The sequence below is a fragment of the Penicillium brevicompactum genome, assembly GCF_028827555.1.
Source record: "Penicillium brevicompactum strain IBT 35665 chromosome Unknown utg000004l_segment0_segment0, whole genome shotgun sequence".
NCBI classification, from domain to species: domain Eukaryota; kingdom Fungi; phylum Ascomycota; class Eurotiomycetes; order Eurotiales; family Aspergillaceae; genus Penicillium; species Penicillium brevicompactum.
The window spans coordinates 146,667-166,074 of NW_026623207.1; the positions used below are offsets into that span (position 1 = coordinate 146,667).

General features: G+C 47.4%; 4 protein-coding genes across 4 annotated transcripts; 2 read left to right on the forward strand and 2 right to left on the reverse strand.

The window, feature by feature from the left end:
* Positions 1-1,702: 1,702 nt before the first annotated feature.
* On the reverse strand, positions 1,703-2,512 carry N7506_005614 (uncharacterized protein; the record flags this gene model as incomplete). The annotated part of the gene is made up of 1 exon (XM_056954907.1): positions 1,703-2,512. The coding sequence occupies one exon, from the start codon at positions 2,510-2,512 to the stop codon at positions 1,703-1,705; it is 810 nt and encodes a 269-aa protein (XP_056811884.1).
* Positions 2,513-7,879: 5,367 nt separating this feature from the next.
* On the forward strand, positions 7,880-8,695 carry N7506_005615 (uncharacterized protein; the record flags this gene model as incomplete). The annotated part of the gene is made up of 1 exon (XM_056954908.1): positions 7,880-8,695. One exon carries the CDS (start codon positions 7,880-7,882, stop codon positions 8,693-8,695), a length of 816 nt encoding a protein of 271 aa, XP_056811885.1.
* Positions 8,696-12,793: 4,098 nt separating this feature from the next.
* Positions 12,794-13,584, reverse strand: N7506_005616 (uncharacterized protein; the record flags this gene model as incomplete). The annotated part of the gene is made up of 2 exons (XM_056954909.1): positions 12,794-13,328; positions 13,379-13,584. 2 exons carry the CDS (start codon positions 13,582-13,584, stop codon positions 12,794-12,796), a joined length of 741 nt encoding a protein of 246 aa, XP_056811886.1.
* Positions 13,585-18,372: 4,788 nt separating this feature from the next.
* N7506_005617 (uncharacterized protein) lies at positions 18,373-19,276 on the forward strand (the record flags this gene model as incomplete). Its single annotated transcript, XM_056954910.1, has 2 exons — positions 18,373-19,215; positions 19,262-19,276. 2 exons carry the CDS (start codon positions 18,373-18,375, stop codon positions 19,274-19,276), a joined length of 858 nt encoding a protein of 285 aa, XP_056811887.1.
* Between the last annotated feature and the right edge of the window lie 132 nt (positions 19,277-19,408).

Consider the following 19,408-nt stretch of genomic DNA (forward strand, 5'->3'; position numbering starts at 1 on the left):
TGTCTTCTAATGTAATTGTCCTGTATATGAAACCATGTGAAATTGCCTCGTATATCAGATTTTCGGCAATAAACATCCTTAGACCTTTAGACTCCATCTCATTTTTACTCTTTGTGGGTAGGGAGATAGTGTATTATAGAGATATGACAGGGAAACATATATTTTCTTCCAACGCAACCCCATCATTTTTATATAAGACTCTACAAATTATACACACCTAGAATCTTGATCGAAGAAGCTAAAACTTAAGTCAAATGAGAGGGACAGTCTAAGCCAACCCTGACTTTTTAAATTCAATTTGTCCCCTTGGAATAAGTTATCTTTACTGCCTAAAGTATGTTGAACTGGCCGATCGTCTCATTTATGCTGAAGTCTTCGATTGGCCGATTTCTGCGGTAATGCTACAACCTCCGGGTCTGCCGGGTACTGGAGGGTTGACCGCCAGGTTCCGCGCAGTTCCACGCAGTTTCACCCAGGAGGACTCTGAGAGAATCTGGCGGAGTGGCTTCCAGTAGCCAACCAACAGCGAACCATACCCTCTATCTTACCACCTCCGCCTGCCACCAAAAGCTCCACTCTACCTGGGCTGCACCTTATTCAAAGGACAAAAGGAACTTCGAGTCATACCAATTGATTATAACACGATTGATCACCGCCATGGAAGCTGCTATCAAACAAGACCTGGACCCTCGATCAAAACCTTCGCATAGAACTGTGCCACCCGATTCTTCGGCCGGCGTCTCACTCTCCGGAATAACAGAGCCTCGTTCCACTTCTGTAATATCTGGAGCTTTGTTTGAAGCTCGAACTTGCAGTAGACGAAAAATAATGCCGCGGTGGCTTGCCTCTCTAAGCATAAATGGGATCCAAGGAAAATGTATCTCCCCCAATTCAGCCCAGCCAAATCTTAGACTACGAACCAGAATTTCCCTTATCTCAGGAAGGCCAGGCAGTACATGGAACTAGCGGAGCCTTTCAACGCTTTTCTCCTCATCAGAGAGTACAACGACAGCGCTTTGCACCTCCGGCCCAAATTCTCCACCACTTACCTACAGAAGGCGTCGAAGCCTTCTGATCAGTCCCAGTGGACAATGCTATACCATGGGAGTACCTCTCAGTCGTGGCTTCAGTATTGTTTCAAACATGGACCATTAGATGCGGCGAGATTGTAAATGTTGACCTCGTTGCCCTAGGTCAAGACTACGTTGGGTGATGGTCGCTGCATCATCGTGCACATGTGGCTGTATACGAGATACGAAATCGCACAAGAACTTCAAGTGAACGGTAGAATGTCTCTGAATGCGCAAACTCATATCAACAAGATGTGGCCGGAAGATTCTGGACATCTATACATTCTTAGCACGAATGGTACCATTATTTTATGGGATACTGCAATTGAGAAAGCGCCCTCGGTGGTTGCTGCCAGCCTCTGCCGAGACACGTTTTATAGCACGACGTCAAAGTCGCGTCGAATTGTGGAAGTATGCAATCCTATTAGTGGACGAAGAATGAACTTCGCTCCATAAGGCATGCTATAAATGCAGCTCGGCGCTGAAAGGATAACTGAGGGCTTCAATAAAAGGGCGGAAGAAACACGGCTTCGTCTTGAAGGGACAAACAAATCCTATCATTTTTGAAAGAGACGTGGTAGAGTGAGATTGAAATTTTCCCATGCGGCAATGATATATTTTAAGGAATATCCTTAAGGTGAGCAAACGGAAGAAGATTGTGTTTCCGGTGTGGTTTCTGCCTCATCAAACTCAGAGCTATCCGAAATTTTACGCAAAATCTCTCGCTCGGCCATAGTTTGAAGAAACAACTTTCCCTTTCTCTCCTTTGGCCACAGAACTTCCCTATACTTCTCCCATTTCCTCCCAACCTCCTTAGCATTGTCCATGTGCGCAAAGGAATTCCCCACATCATCGTCCACTATGTCCAAGGGAACCCAGTTGTCGGACATTGGAGAGTCTTGATTATTCACGAGTACACCGTCCCAGGTGTCAAAAAACCCTAGATGTCGAAGAAATCCCGATCGATCGTAGTTCCAACTCGATGGATACCAAGAGGAAAGAACCAATTGGATAATTTGCGGAGGCCTCAGGAATTGGATAACGCTTCGTACAAAGAAGCCCCAATCCCCAACTTCACTTTCGTTCTGGTCGATATATTGGTCTCTGACCAGATCGTCTTCACCTTCCAGCCAAGAGTGGATATCAGCGACATGGAAAGTTTTTCGTCCAGCAAACCCCCATATGAAGTCGACTATCTCAACGATATCTAATTTCTCTTTGATGGGCCTGGCCGGGTTATTTGTCCACTGTCTCAAGGTAGAGTCAAATGCGTCGTCAAATTCTTGGGCATTCGGCCAAACCTGACTTCTGACTCTCCAGAGCTTTTCATTGGCCACCCATTGCGCTGTCAAAGCCTTGTAGAATCGTTCATAGCCGCCTTTTCTGTCTTCTGGAATCGTTCCATTCGCGCATGAACCAGGATCTCGAGACGGCTTCGGCATATTCCCTTCACTAGCCGATGCCTCCGTTGTATCCGGTCTATTCACTCCGGACGTATATGAGAAAGTCGAATTCACATAGGCTTCATTTACGGTTTTATCCAGGTAAAGAGCAAAAAGAAGACGCATTCCATGCCATCGGCACACTATGTCCCAAACAACCTCATCTGGTACATCCCTGTCGCATTCCAGAGGTTCCAGTATATGAAGATGCCATCTGCGACGGGCGGCATTTTCTGGAATTGATGGTGTGCTGTAAAACTCAGATGAAAAATGGCCATGCATATGGACAGCTCGATTGAGTTCAAGATCATGCTGGTGTTGAGAAGCATATAACTAGTTCATTGTCAGACAATCAACAATGCGTGTTTAACAGAAGTGATGTTCTCACGATGATGGACCTAAAAATTCTCAATCGGACGCTGGTCGCATCAAAAACAGAAAAGGTATATTTGCAACATCGGGCAAGATGTAAGGCGTCGTCTATGTTATCAAGCGACTCAAATACCCATACGAGAATCTCGGGAGGGAGATCGAGAAGGCGGCACATCTCGCAAGAATGGAATATGATCAGAGGGTGAAGCATGTGGGCAGGGCAGCAAGTTCTCAACTATTAATATAATCTCCCGTGTATTACAAATAATCGCGAATCCAAGAACGGCCCCCAGAAAACAGCGACCAATCTCGCCAGGGGTGCTATTTCTGAGGTTCTGTTAGTGACCAATATGGTTACGGTTCGTTGCACAGTGGGAATTAGTTCGGGGCTAGTAGCGATAGTGTGCTTTACTAAAAATTTAGGATACGAATCTGGTTGGCTGGTGTGGGGTCGGGACAATTTCCGATTCCCCAGCCGAAAGGAATCAACAAGGCGCGTAGAGGTCGCCTAGGATAGGCCGAATTTCACGCCGGGCCTTGTGGACATGGTGGTCTATCTGAAGTTGCGCGCGCCAGCATTGGTTTTGCAGAAGAAGACCCCGTACGTAATCATTTACGGGAAGCCGCCCTCGCTGCTGCATCTGCGACGGATTGGCTCCCGCGCATGGGTGTTGATCCCGAAAGAGCATCGAGCAAAAATCGGACCCAGATCCTCCGAGTGCCGATTGCTAGGTTACTGTGGACTGAACCAGTACAAGCTGTATCAAATTCATTCAGACAAGACAGTTTTTTCCCATGATGTCGAGTACGATAAGAGCACCCCAGTGGCGCCACTCATCGAGGGGGAAATGGGCAACCACCTCCCGGACAATGCTCCTCCATCGCCTGTCTTTCACCAGTAGTGCCACCTCCATCTAGCGCACTGCCTACGCCACCAGCATCGCCTCCGGACTTGGCTGAACGACTGAAAACGCCATCTCAGCATGTGGAAATACTTCCACCGGTCAATTCACTCGAACAGGAAGCAGAGTCCACACAGGACCTCGACTATTCCATCTATGGCCACAGAAGAAGACCCTCACGGCGCTTACTGGAATCACTTGGCAAGGTGTACACTGCAGTCGCACTGAATACCGCATCTGCGCGCACGGTCGATCCGTCGACTTTCCACGAGGCCGTGTCGTGCCCGGATAAACTGGAATGGTGGGCAGCCTTCCAGAAACAATATGCGTCTCTTCTCGAACACGCAACATGGGAAGAGTTTCTGCGAACAGACGTACCCGCCGGAGATCATGTGATTGGCTGCAAATGGGTCTTTGAGACCAAAGCCAACGGAACGCGCAAAGCGCGACTGGTCATCAAAGGCTACCGGCAGAAGCACGGCATCGACTACCATGAAACATTTGCCCGGTGTCACGGATGGACTTGGTCCGCTGCATCATCGCCAGCGCCGTGTCACGATAATGGAAGCTTCACCAATTTGATGCGGTCACTGAATTCTTACATGGAGTTGCCTGAAGGCTTCAAAGAGCCGGGATATGTTTGCCGGCTTCGTCTTTCTTTGTATGGACTCAAGCAGTCCCCACAGATCTGGTATCAATGCGCCCACCGTGTTCTGGCCGCTCTTGGCTTCACCATGGCACGATCAGACAACTGCGTGTTCTATAAACCCAATTGCGTGATCTGCGTCTACGTCGATGACTTTCTCGTTGCTGCATCGACCTCGCACGAGATAAATTAAGTGCAACGAGCACTGGAAAAGAGTTCCGATGGAACGGCCTTGGAACTCCGCGTTCATTCCTCGGGATCCAATTAGACTACCATGCCGACGGAGCCGTTTCCATCCACCAACACCAGTACATCAAAAAGGTTCTCTCCGGCTTTGGCATGGAAACCTGTCAGACGAAATTTACCCCTATGAATCCCAAGAAAGTCTTGAATCGCCGTCCAGACGAAAAACTTCCGGACGAGGGAACAAAAGCACGATTTGCAACCGCCATCGATTCATTGATGTATCTGATGATCGGAATGCGGCCAGATATTGCGTTTGCGCTTGGCACGTTGGGTCGCTTCACGTCTCAGCCACAATCGCACCACCAGGTCACCCTGCAGCGATTGCTTCGCTATGTCAAAGCCACGCAATGCCATCGCATTACATACCGCAGTAGTCAGTTGATCAGATACACAGATGCCGACTGCGGTGGCTCCGTAGTCACTGATGGGGCATACTCCACGTCTGGCTATATGTTCCAACTTGCAGGCGTACCAGTCTCCTGGTCGTCCAAGAGACAGGGCGAAGTAGCCACGTCTACAACTCATGCCGAATACATCGGGCAATACAATGCCATTCTGCATTTGCAATAGCCCCGCACCTTCCCGGCCGAAACGCAACTGTATCGGTCTCCAGTCACCGACATCACGACTGACAGCCAGTCCGCCATTGCCCTCTCACGCAATCCCGAGTTCCACAAACGGACCAAACATTTCAACGTGAAATTCCATTATCAGCGAGCAGTGCTGAAAGCTGGCGAAATTGGTCTTCAGTGTGTTCCTACTGAGGAACAGGCCGCTGACGGTCTCACCAAGCCGTTGGGACATGCGACTTTTGCCATGTTCTGTGGTCTTATAGGAATCGAAGTGTTGGAGACTCAGAGGCAACAAAATTGACAGACAGCGCAGGCGCACTTTCCACTTTATTTTCCCACGAAGGGTTTTGGGTGGTTTTACTGAGGCTTGCCTGCACAGCGTTAATCCAGTATCGCCTTGCCAGCAAAACGATCCTGAGGGGGAATGCTGTGATATGAGGCTGGTGCAGATCAGGAACCAAGCCGCACCGTCCGAATTAGCTCCGAGGTGTCTATACAGACGACCAAGTTGATTGGAAATCAACTTGGCTAATTGTTGTATATATAGGCTCATGTATTCCTCTGAAATAACAACTCATTTTATACCTCTGAATTACAACAATTCGCAATGCGGCAACAGGGGGGAGAGAACTGCAGAGTCACACTGGCCTCAACGGGCGACGGGAGTGGTCTGAGTCGTCGGAGGCATTTTTAGAGTCTTCAAGGTGAACGAGATCTGTTCAACAAAAGAGGGTGGCAGTGTTACTAGTGCGCCCGAGGAATATTCAGCACCCCCTCTGCCTGATGATCGTAAGGCTCGCAAGGACCTTACTGAGCTCATCCCCTATCTATTCTGCACTTTCCATAGATAGAAAACACACTTTCAAGTACTCAATTGGCTATGCCCGTACTAGTCCGTACTGTAACGACCACGTTCCGACACAATTCCCCCTAGTATCTGTACGGTATTCCGGGCATATTCAGAAGTACGGCGTTGTAACACGCTGGAGCTTATTTTTATAGACCCCTGAGATCGTTCATTTGATCTTTAAGACCTACAATCAATCACCTGATTCTATTGGACATGTTCAGTACTAATCAGTACATCAATTCCTCATCCTGACACGTACTTACTCTAGCGTATTTCTGGTTATCGAAATATATTATCAGGTCGCGTCACATGATCATCTACTCCTTAGATTCAATGAATTGTCAATACACGTGATGCTGACAGCCTCAGCCTCAGCGGCTGCCCCCGAAAGCAGTGTGTATCATTAGCCGTTTGAATTCTCCACCGATCGATTGTCTGATACTTGCTGAGGGAACTCTCCATCCAGGAGGGATATGGTCTTTAACGCAAGACCAGCTCAATCATCTTCCATCTGCGTCGTTTCATCGCCCCCAATGTGATTGGCGCTCGTACGGGTCTTGATCAGCAGACTAATGCATCACTGATCACATTCGAACAATTAACCGCAGGCAAGTCTAGTTATGAGGGCGCTTACAATAAGAGTCCGATCACTTTCAAGCAGCTTTGACGCATGTTAACAAGCCCCTCCGAATTTCTAGGTAGGATCTTTCACCTCTCCTTTATCACAATTTCCCTTAGAGTCTCTAAGCTACCGTGCTGTAAATCCTGAGACAATCCTACGAGAATGTATAAGTCTGAAAGAATCTTTTTGACCTAATGTATTCTTCATTTTGCTATTTTTGAGATTTGAGATTAATGCAGATAAACAATCGATTTGTCTCCTCTATACGAAGGTGTATAGCGCCCGAGGGTCAGATGCAGGGGCTGATGCCTGAGAATGCCTGGTTTTAGTGTGGCAGAACACTTGATACCGGAATTACAATTACACCTTCCTCCCTTTCTTCTCAGATTCCCTACTCTCCTCTCCGTCTTGCTTCCGTCAACTCTCGGGCCCGATCTTAGATTAAAGCTTATGTCGCTAAGTCGCTAAATCCCTGCTAACCTCGTTGCTGCAGCTGTCACTGTTTAAAAGAGGGTTAATTGAATGGCTTTTAAATTTTTTTACGTAAACAAGTACATCATCAGGAAGCTTGGAAATATTACTTAGCAAGTTGGCAAGTTGGCAAGTGAAGGCATAGACTTGATACCTGGATCTGTAGGAATTGAGCATTTCAGCTGGTATGAATAGCTTCACTGTCCCCAAACGTTGTCAACGGTGTACAATACTTGATATGGAGCGGTGGAAAAAGCGGTGTGAAATCAGGCTTATTAAGGCTGAATCAGGCATGAATCCTTGCATCTGACCCTTGGGCGCTATACACCTTCTTACTTCTACCAATCAAAATGAGACACATCGCAGTGCGAAGGTGCCCGTAACGCTTGGGTTTTGGTATAAATTTAGGCACAAACTGCCTTGCAACATTCTATCATCTCGCTAGCACGATCATCGGCCTCTTTCGATCTGCTACTCTGACAATCACCATTCCAGATGGAGGGCTCTTTTGGGAGGTGGGTTGGGAGATCTACGGCAATATTGAACTGTCTCGGTCTAATATTTTTAGATGTCTTTCTTCCCCCTTGTTCACATTTACTGTTGGTGACAATAAGAAGGAGGTTACCGTGCATTCTTTTGCTTTGGCAGGGCTCTCACAGCCCCTAAATGCTCTGATAAACGGCGGAATGATCGAGACAAAAACAAGACATGTTGACTGGCCATATGTCGATGAAGACACGTTTGCTCGGTTATGTGAATTTGCATACTTTCGAAATTACACACCCCCGAAGTTTCGCCTGATCGATGGAAAATCCCCTTCCACCAAGGTCACAGAGAAGCCAAAGGAGAAGAGGAAACGCAAAAAGAGCCGTGCAGGCTTCTGGAACGATAATTCGATAGAGCCTGCACCTGAGCCTGCATATGAACCTGAGCCTGAACCAGAGCCGGAACCCGAAGAGGCTGAGCCAGAGGCACCCCCATCCGAAGACGCCTGCAACGATCGGGAAATTCCATATAAAGAGAGAAGCGTGTGGACGGGCCAATTACGCGATGCATTTGAGCGGAGCCTAGTCGTTCCCAATCCGCAAAATCCTGACGTGAACGACACCTTCATGCCACCCGAAAATACCGGATCCTGGGAAGACTTCACCCCAGTGCTTCTCGAACAAGCTCGACTATATGTGCTGGCTGACACATATTGCATAGAATCATTGTGCCAGCTTGTACTCTCCAAGTTGTATCAAACGTTGAAAAACTTCAAACTTTATGAGACGAGTTTGAATGGTATCATTGAGCTTGTTCGATTAGTCTACATTGAAGCACCACCAAATCACGGTGAAAAAATTAATGGCTTGAGGAATCTTGTAACGCGTTATGTTGTTTCTGTTCTTGGTCAGATTGGCGAGAATGAATGTTTCCGAGAAATTTTAGCAGAAGGCGGTCCTTTCGTGAGTGATTTTTGGCACATCATTTGGGGTCTCGAAGAAAAGTCAAGCGCCTGAAAAGAATGGCTGTCCTGATATTTTGCTTGTCTGCTATGGTTATTCAGAATCGACTCAGGCTCTATAAGTACATTGAGCGTGTTCCTTTTAATTAGACCAAGGCATGTCGCCCACTGGCTGCGGCTGAATTCCGATCGGCTGGGGTGGGCCACAGCGGCACGGGTCGGGTCACAGGCAGGATTGCTACGGCAAGCGGGTCTAAGTGTCTCCATATAGAGTCGACGATCTGTACTGTGGTGTGTTGGAGGTTTGAAGACCCCCAAGAAAATGGTTGTGCTCGGCATAAACCAAACGGTAGCTCGGCATAGCAAGCGCAAAGATCCATATGGAGCAGGAACAGCAGGGGGCTCAACAAGTATAGAACCCAGTGGCAGTCTAGCCTGAGCGACCACTGCATGCCCCCCGAGACGTAACGTAGGAATGCCGACATACCCGCCACGATGCCCGCTTGGGAACTCTATCGGCGCAGCGGGGGAGGGGAAGGAATACTATACCTCACAAGTGGAAGCTATTCATAAATACTTGAATTTCAAGTTTTGTTAATTTCTTATTGGTTCAATATTCGCAAGCTTGGATCGGGGACGATGCAACATCCCCCGGGAGTAGATCCTCTTGCCAGGAAACATCTTACCCTAAGCGAAGAAAAATCTTTCAAACACCCCAGCGCAAAGATCGAAGTGGGTTGACAAAGGCACGCCACTATAAATTTAGATCAACGGCAGCTATCTTTCCGCTGTTTCTATCCGGAGCAGCACAGCCCTAAACAACCAAGCCTAACCCTCCATGCTTCTTGATTATTATCTATTGCATTGAGCTTTGTTAGATTGCAGATATCTGTGACGCACAGGCTGCTCGTTATGCATCTTTCGGATATGCTTTGACAACCCGCTCTTGCTCTTACACGTCTTTTTGGAACACATATGGCACTTGAAATCTCTCTCAGAGTCCAGAAGAATTGTGTCTTTGTGACGACTGTAATCATATACCCGGGAGAAGATGATACTGCAGGTCTCCCCGGTGACTGGACTCGTGAAATCGCATTTGTAGGGGCCAGTTTGGTCATTGCATAGAGTATCATTGGAGAATGTCAGATCTGACTCCCTCGGTGTATGTATATATGCGTCTGACTTGCGCGCATCGCCCGATGAATATGTTTTCAAGTCGTCCACACAACAGTTGCATGAGCATTCAAGAGTATTGGGTGCACACAATGAACCGTTACCTGGGCTTGATACGCTCTTTTCATCTGTAGTCTGGTCTTGAATCAACACCGGACCTGTACCGGTCTGCTGGAGTACCCCAAGGTCGTTGGATGGCGTCGTGTCAGTGGGAAGTGTATAGGAAGTATCTCCTGTTGAATTTAGATCATATGAGTTATTTGATAACTCCAGATCTGCTGAGGACTCGTAAGGGAAAGCTGAGCTCGAGGAGAACTCTCCATATGGGAAGTCAAGAGGGGAGCAAAAGGGCAACGGTATGAAAGAATAGGCAGTCATATATCTGCTGTTGAATTATACTGCGCCAGGCTCGGTGGGCTCATGGTACCATTGTAGGACTCTGGAGTTTTCCAATCGTAGAAGGAGCAGCTCATATCATTCGCGATTTCAATTTGAGTCACGGCCGTGTCAGTGTTTGAAGTCGGCTCAATTTGAGGTTACTTCAGGGTGTTCAAATTCATTGGAAGAAATGGATTTTGGCAAACAGATGAGCATCCAGTAGCTAGCGCTAGATCACCGAGAGGTGCAAAGACAGAAAGGGATCAGGAGGCACTGTATAAGTTGGATCAAAGGAGCCTATTTGGGAAACACCGAGTCTAGCATGGATACCATTGAATGTCATATCTTTGGTGACGCCAGTTGGCTCTATTGATGCGTAGAAGTGTTAGCAATTGAACCTTTCTCCAGAAATTCATTTCATACCACAAAATACATGATCTTCAAGTTCAAGCCAGCTGTATTGCATACCGGTCGATAATACTGAACCGCTATGTTGGGTCTGAAGTGCGGTTCAATCCTGCATGCAAGGAGCTAGTATCGCCCCATCGACATAGCTCTCCTCTTGACTCAAAGGGTTGATGCCCAAGTAGGAATTTTCAAAGTGTTGGGTCGGCTCATAGGGGGACACAGGAAATGATGGAGAGGATCCCACTCGTGTGTCGGTCTCTGATGGGAGAAACTCGGCAGTCAACATCGGCATGTTATTGCTGCAATTTGAATCTGCGGTGTTATAAAGCCCCATCGACATGATAATATCAGAGCCAAATTAGTATCCAGAGAAGAAAAAAAGGTACGGTTCATCAAATGAGAAGCCGTTGTAGGGAGGTGCAAAGCCTTCAGTTTTGGAAACCGCAAGAATTTGAGAATCGACGGAAAATGGCGGACTATAAATGCGAGATCATCTTCAGAAGCGGTTTCAGTCAATAAATCTGTTTATTTGATGTCCCGTGCGTCTTGTTCCCAGGAACAAGATTCAAGCAAAGCTCCACTTCCTCTCGTTCTTTACATTTGCCCTTAAAATCATGATGACTATCATCATTGACCTATCAATACCAGTTGTCTATGCGGTTCCCAGGAGCATGTGCATATCGATGACTCCTCGGTCTCCATTCTCATACAGTCCGTCATGCAAGTCAGGGTTGATAGAGACCTCACCGATTATTGGTGACTCAATTGTGTTCCATCCGTTTCTCACCTTCAGTGTTTACCTAGCTATAGTATTACCACGATCACTAAAACCAGAGTGGAAACCGGGCACACACTAGCATCCAAGAGGCTGGAAATGGTATTGTGATTGCCCATCACATAACTCTAGGCAATAGATTGCGATTTTGCTGCGGGTTTTGTCATAATGGTTTTTCACGCTTCATTCGATGGCGAGGTTCGTGAATGCGAGATACATACGCAGCTTGTCAAACTCTGAAGATTCTCATGTTTGGCATACATCACAAACAATTCTTGACTTTCAAAGTAGCGCATCATGTGGACTTGTTTTCTGGCATTCGTGTTTTGTTTCCTTACCCTTGTCTTTTTACCTGAAGATACTAGGCTTTACGGGAGCCAAAGGAAAACCCCCCAGAAGGCTAGTTCATGGTGATCAGACCTGCTCGGACTGCAGACCTGGCACGAATTGGCTTGCGACAAGATACGGATGACGTATGCACGTGTTCTTACATGTCACATCAGAGCCCCGAAAACAGTGCAGTAATTATCCAATGTTTATTTGCCACCGGTGAATCTCGGCCCATTGATCAGGGCAGCATTTCCGTTATTACCAGCATCAGGCCTCGCAGCTCTACAACCATGCCCGATTACTATACTTCTCAAACTTCACCAGATTGAACCACATTGACTAAGTTTCGCTGGCTGCCAGGAGTTTCGACCACGAGGATATTGAAAATGGGTTAGTCTCTCCACTTTCATGGACACAATAGCAATATTCGGAATAATAACAACTAGAAGGCTGCTGGAAATTTAATTATAGATTTCGCTCCAGACCTTTCCTTCACCCAACCCGCGACAAAAATTCAACGGCTTTCGAGCGGTCACTTATGTGGTAAAGGAACGCTTCAGATTACCCAAGACGTCGAAAATCCCGAAAGATCGTACATCAACCGAAAGAATGACGATATTGTGGCATTCTCAAATTGGTTGTGCAAGACTAGGTGGCACAACAGAGGCTTTGAGGGGAAAAGCACCATCGGAATCAACATCAACGTGACGCGGGAGCAGGTGGGAGATTGAGAATCTAGAAATTACATCTCCGGATAGCAGACCTAGATTTGATCTATCTCTCGGCTACAAATTGGGCAGCCAAGATAATATAGGGGGTGGTGGTTGCCTGATGACAATGTTGGTGCCGGGTTGGACTAAAGTTCAACTGAATTTACACTATAAGAATACCACAAAAAGAATATAGTATCAATCAACCGCTTTGATGGCTCATCAGCGGCAACAACGCCCTCTGCACTGCGTGTAGAGGTTGCACTCAGAGCACATTGTGGTTTAATGTGACAACTAGCTAGCCTCAGGATGAAGTATCCGAAGTAACAAGCAACGGAGTTTCTCTTTCTCTATCCCCGCTTTGAATTTGCTTACAGATTCACGCAGTTCGTGTTTTTTCTGTGAGCTTTGAGGGCTGTCGTCCGAGTAAATCTTCTTTGACATGAAGTGCACACAGCATTGGGGTATATGCCCTTTTTTCACGTTGATGACGGAGAAGATTGCTAAAATTAGAGAAAATCTTCCCGTTACACCCATGATCCCAGCATTTGAGTTGTGCGCTGGCAGCTTGGCGCTCTTCATTCCACTTCAAAGGGGCCGGCGTACGGTGGAGTTGGTGATTGAGATCAATATCGTAGTTGTGGTGGTGATAGCGATTCGCAATTGCGTCTGACGAAAATTGAGTGGAAAAATCCCCCCTGGGGTCATGAGGGAGCACAGAAAAATTATCTGAGGCAGCCGACGTAAAGTTCAAGGATGAATAGCCATTTATGGCCTGTGTGGAGGTTGGTTCTTCCAATCGCCCAGTTGGAGCCTGGTCCTCGGACCCGAGGGTGCGTGCTGATTGCATATAGTATGCCGAGCTCTGAACCCACATATCAGGCGTTCGAAGGCCTTCTGACGAAGAACTACTCCTGCCATTTGGTCAGGTGAGATATTTGAAGTGTGGCACGACTTTACTCACGCATCGAATAGCACTCTGGGTGGTGAATGGGGTAGAGTGGGAATCTGGGGCGATGGACGGATCTTCGGGTGGTAAGCTGCTGAGTGATTTTGCTCTCGGTCAGAGATATATTGCTGTTCAAGAATCTCGTTGGGTATCTGGCTCCAGATTTCAATGCTCTCTGGGTCGGTCAAGGTGGTTTTAACTTGACTTTCGGAAATGTGCATCCTGGTCCCACTAGTCATTAGACAAAGACATGCCGAAGGAACCCTTTTGCACGCTGAACATAAACGCCGCGGATCCATGTTGGAATTATGGCTCGCAGGCATTTCAAATTCTTTTTCTCCGTCCGCGGAATGGATTCTTGGGCCCTGTCTATGTCAGTTCTATTCGAGGGACTACTGAAGAGAGTCGACCAAGGAAGAAAACAGAGCAGACGGACTTTCTGGCAGAATAGTCAGAATTAATGGGCCGATATCTGAATCCGAGACATGCCAAATGGATTGAAAAGGGATGTGAAAGAGAAGACCCCAAGTAGCAAGGAACTAGGGAGTTGAATCACCTACCAATTAGGCATTACCACTCAATGACCGGGTTCTACCATAGCTGGGTTTGATCCACATCAATTTGAACACAAGTACATATGTAATTTTGGTACTTTTACGGAAACATAATGTGGAGCCTCCTGTAATTATTACGCGACCATACCATACCACTGCTTAGCGGGATGGATCTTGTTGGTAGCACTGACCGTTTTTTGTTTTTTCTAAATGATGGTGTTGCGCCATTCAGTGACGCCTCTGTCCCCGTTGAAAGATCAAGATTTGACAGAATCTCTATTAGGCCACAAGTTATCCCAAAAGCCAGAGGTCTATTTATCTAGGAATCTGTCTTCCAGCTCAATTGTAGTCCTTTTCTGATAGGACAATCCTGAGTCACACAGTGTGAGTTCCCAGAGTGCTTGTCTCTGAGAGGAAGGATAGTGACGACCGCAAGCACAAACCCCAGCATATTCTAAACCATGGAGTCTCAGAAAAAGGGTTTACTCGGCCTGAACGAATATGCCCAATGCCTTTCCGAAAAGCTCTCTAAATACGTCCGAGCCGGAGGCAACCTTACAATTATTGTTCGCATCACTTGTGAGCAGAATTTTACGCCTCGTTTTGATGATATGTGGAGGCAATCGAGAACTGCAACGACATCAGAATATGGCAGGTGGGATATCAATTTGGCTGTGACAACTTTATCTGCATGGGCTGTTTCGGAAGCTCAAACGAGTATCCGCTGCGAATCACGGACATGAACAAGGCTTTGCAAATGACAACAGTAATGACAGAAAGAGGTTCTCCGGAGCCAGCGAGGAATCCTGATATTCACAGGAAACTGATTGCAATATGGGGCATTGACGCAACAGAAGTCATCGATTTGCGAGACGAGCGTGACCTGTGACTTTAAGAAAAGGCACACAATTCCGGAAATGTGCGCTCTTGTGACGCTTATGATATGACGAGAGAGTATGTTCTTAGGCATACAGTCATTCTTGCAAACTGGTGAGATTCTCATGCATGTCCGCTTCGTATACAGCCCATTAAAATTGGCGTGCACCGTGGCAAAATTCCACTGGCCTGTGGCAGATATCGGAAATTGAAGTACTCGACGATCATGCCTGTAAGGACTCGGTTCTTTCTTTCGATTATCGGAAACGTCCAAAAGATCGTATTGAGATAGTCGCGAGGGAAGCCAGGCTTATTGGAGGGCCGCATTTATTTCTCATTCGGTTGGTCGGGTAATCGTGATATGGACAAACATCTGTTCAGAAAAACGTCAGCTCACAAAAATTCAATAATGAACCAATTGATAGATTGGGTGGTGGCAATGAGGGAATCTTTCTAGAGGGCCACTTTCCTTCAAGCCTACTCACTTGGTTCAGTCTACTGACTCCTCGAAGAACCAGTGAGCACTGAGAACAGAGGAGAGATTGAGCATAGGAGTGCCTGAATTCAAAGATGGTATGTCTTCGCAAACATACAGTGGCTGCTTGATTTAACCCAGTCCTGGGCCACGTAACTCCCATCGCTCTGCATATGATGGCCTTGCTCGAGTTGGGGCTCGACGCGAGCATCGATAGAGTGAGCATCTCTTGGCCAGCCGCTTTGGAGGGCTTTTATCGAATGAGTTGGGTTCGTGCTGTGGAGATTCGGCGCTTTGCTTGGATCCAGACTTCATGCCAGAGAGAGGTTAGCTAAGATAACAAAGTGTGACTGTTGTTTTCCTCGGGATGGCAAATAACAGAAATTGGAGCTTGCCTGGATGAAGGGAAAGACCACCCAGTGGCCTTCTGATTTGTCTTACTTTGCGTATATTTCTCGATGAATGAATGGTCGATGCGGTTGTGACCAGGCTGGATTGATTGAATGGTTTGAGTTCGGGTACTGGAGGGGGCAGCCTGTGGTAGCCGGAACACCTTTGTCCGTCCCGATGGGGACTTCTACCCGAGGAATCAGTCCCAGGGGTAGAGCACAAACCGACTTTCTATCCGTTTGGCCCATTACGGTCAACAGCCGGAACAAGCTAGCAGAGGGGCCGTTGTGCGATGCGAGAAATCGTAAGAAATCAACGTTCTAGACGGACTGACCAAGCAGATATGCAGTTTACAGCTTTCTCCCATCCTACCTTACACCAGCCGCAGCGCGGGCGTCCCAGAAATTGCGTCTTGCATTCTCAGCTCTCTTCTTTTCCATCGATCGATAGATTCAGATATCGGAGCCGGAGACGGGAAATCAATCCCACCCGATCAAGGGCAGCTATATGCAACCAAATATCCCTCATATCACCAGTACGGCGTTCCAAAGAGCCTTTATATTTGCTGACAACTTCTTCCTTTTGTATAGCCCGCACCTTGATACCTCACGAAAGGCTTCCCCCGGTCCATTTTGCCTGACGATAAAGGCTGAGAGCATGGCATCCTCCACCTCATTTCAAGCCGATTTCAGCACCTGTGAATAATACTCAAAAAGCTTTTCTCGCCGAATAAAAGGAGTACACAGTGGTTCTGGTTGACACTTGGCTAGCAAGGTGTCGGAGATCGGCCTATGGGGACTTGGGAAAGCGCGACAATAGAGGCTTGTTAGACAATCATCGGTTTCTCCCTTCCAGGGATCCTCGAATGCAGCAGTCTCTGCATATGGGCCAGAAGACACTAAACGAGTGTGCGTTCAGCCGCCCAACCTCCTACGTCGAGCCCCCGCTATTGTACTGGTTTAGAATCCCATCCTATGTGATCACGAGCAGGTAGCATGCTCTGTACAAGTACACCATTTTAAGGGCATATAGATCCAGAAACAAGTGTGGTCTGTGTGAAGAAGGATAAATTTTGTAAACATGTAACTGTTGTAGTGCTGTTTCCCATGATCTCGTCAACTTGCGCGCCCTCCCCCTTTGTAGCTATCACTGTAGCGGCAACCCCTCCTGAAGCTATGAAATGAGTCCACCGTTGTTTTGAAACCTTCGACCGTGTCAGCATGTTGCATGAGGCATCGGTCACACGCGCGATATATTCGTACCATCCCAATCCTTCGATCTCACTCAGAAGTAGAAGCTTTTCCACTTCCTCTCTTTCATGAAGACTGATGTCAGAGGATGACAGGGCTTTGCGAAGCGTAGCATATGGGAGTTCCATCCCATGGCTGCCGAGTAGTATGTAACACAGAGTGTCTAGGACGTCTAGAGCTATTAGCACACACATGGAAGATTGCGTCCTAGAAAAACCATACAATATCCCTTCAAATCCATTGAAATGGTGTGTTCGATGTCCCTTAAACGTAGATTTAACATATCCAGGAGAAAGGAGTCCATAGTATCAGCCCACAGTTCCAGAATCTGTGCACGCGTGTTTTGATTAAGACTCTGTAAGACAGTCGTGTAGAAGAACTTTCGGAAGCCAGCGCCTTTTGATCTGACTTTTGTCCGTATTCTTTCCACATCTGCATAGTCTGTTGCCGAAAGCTGAGAATTGACCCATGACAAGGTTGTCTCCCGTGAGTGTTGTTCTGGGAGGAAAGATGGTGACACACATCTTCTCTTAGCTCCCAAAGGCTGTTGGGCTCTAACAGCTATACTGTGAAGCTGGGGATCCTCAGAAAGAGGCTGGTAGTCCTTCCTTTTTGCCATGACTTTATGACACCCAAATAAGGCCCCAAAGTAGAATAAAACTGAGGATATTGCGTTCCACTAGGTGTAAGGACAGGGATACAGCTAGGCGGTGCTGTAGACTTTCGACGGAGAGAGTTGTGTGAACACTTGGCGATATTGTGTACGTAGAAGAAAGAATCATTCAAAGATAGAGATCCACTGATTTTGCCGATGAAACCCAGACTCTCTAACAGTTCTGAGCCAGGATCAAAGTACTGTGATGTCAGGGGCTAAATAAGAAGGACCGAGGGACGGCTAAGAACTATCCTGGACAATCACGCGACGCAAGATTACCAAATACGCAAGGAAGGAAGATCCGGTTCAAAAGCAATCAATGCACAAGTTTACAGGGCGAGAGATATGAAACTTGGCAATTCTGTGCCCCCAGTCAGCTGGAGGTAAATACTGCAGCTTGGTAGTCTAGCTTGTTTTCCGATCACGGGGGCCGGACACTGCTCCTCATTCCACAAGCAGTGGGGGCCTGTATATCATACGCCACCAGCTCTCGCACTAATTCTGCTAACCCCGCGTGAGAGGCTAGTGGCTCTAGGAGCGCCATGGCCCCGAACTCCAATTTAGGACGAGCAAAGACCAATCCTCAGATCCTGTCACAGTCCCACTTAACACTTAGCGTCAATACAAGGTATTTCAAAAGGCAAAAAGAAATACGTATCTTTGAAAGAAGGCGCTATGATTACGCCACATTCGAAGGGTAGTATGACTGAGCGAGCTAATAGTAAGATAGTGATAATGCGTTCCAAACTACATTATTAAAATATGCTAGTCATCAAACGCATAAAGTACTCAATTTTCTCAAACTCGCAATGCCTAATATGTTACTCCCTGCTTCTGCCGCTGCCTTTTCGCCGCGGAAACCCCCCATTGTGGTGCTGGATACCAAGATCCCGTGGCTGATGGCTACTTTGAAGCGATTGAGCCGGCCCAGGCTTTGTCTGAGCAGTGTTCTAAGACAAAAAAACCGCCTGATGGAGATTTTGTCACCAGAGAATGCTGTCTGGATGCTATGCTCGGTGATATTGCCCAATGCTACCGAAATGGGGCCGCAGAATGATGAGAGCGTGCAGGCGGAAGGTACGCTCAGCGTTCCGCCAATCCACGTCAAGGCATATGTCGTATATGTTGACCTAGTTTGGCAGAATGAGGTGGCATTCAAGTTAACGCCTGAGACTATCGACGCCCTGGTGGAGCGACAGTCAGCTCAGACTGCCGCCTATATATTGGCCTGGCGAGGGAGTCAAGCTCAGCTGAATGTCCGGCAAAACAAATTCGTTCAGGCGATCAATAAGTTCACGTACCGGACCAACGCCATGAACCTGGAGGGTCTGGAGATGGATGGCACTGGAGAGCTACTCCATGAGCCCAGTGAGGCTGCTAAAGAGCAACTTCTTCGTCTTTACATGGCATCGATGCCGTCATCATCCATGGCACCAATGTTGAGCTCAGCGCTTTCATTGCCAGACGTGGTCACACCAATGGCGTCCAACCCTCTTTATTCGTCCGACTTTGTCAAATCCTGGAGTAATCAATCTTCAATTCTCCCCTCAAGTACATCAAGCTTCTTCAATCCCACACTTGGGGATACTCTGGATGTCGGCGCTACCAGATATCTCTCGATGGATTTTGGCAGCAGTCCAATGTCTATCCCCGTATGTTACGTGGGATCGGCCAGTTGCATATCCTCTCAGCTGCCAGCGGATCGTCAAATAAGGCACTGGGGGCGCTGCTTTCGCTGATAAAGTTGTTGACTCAACACGCCGCAACATGGATTCCGCCTCCATGCTTTGGGTTTCGTTCAGAGATTCGCGTGGTCGCAACTAGTATCGCAAGAGGGAAGTCATC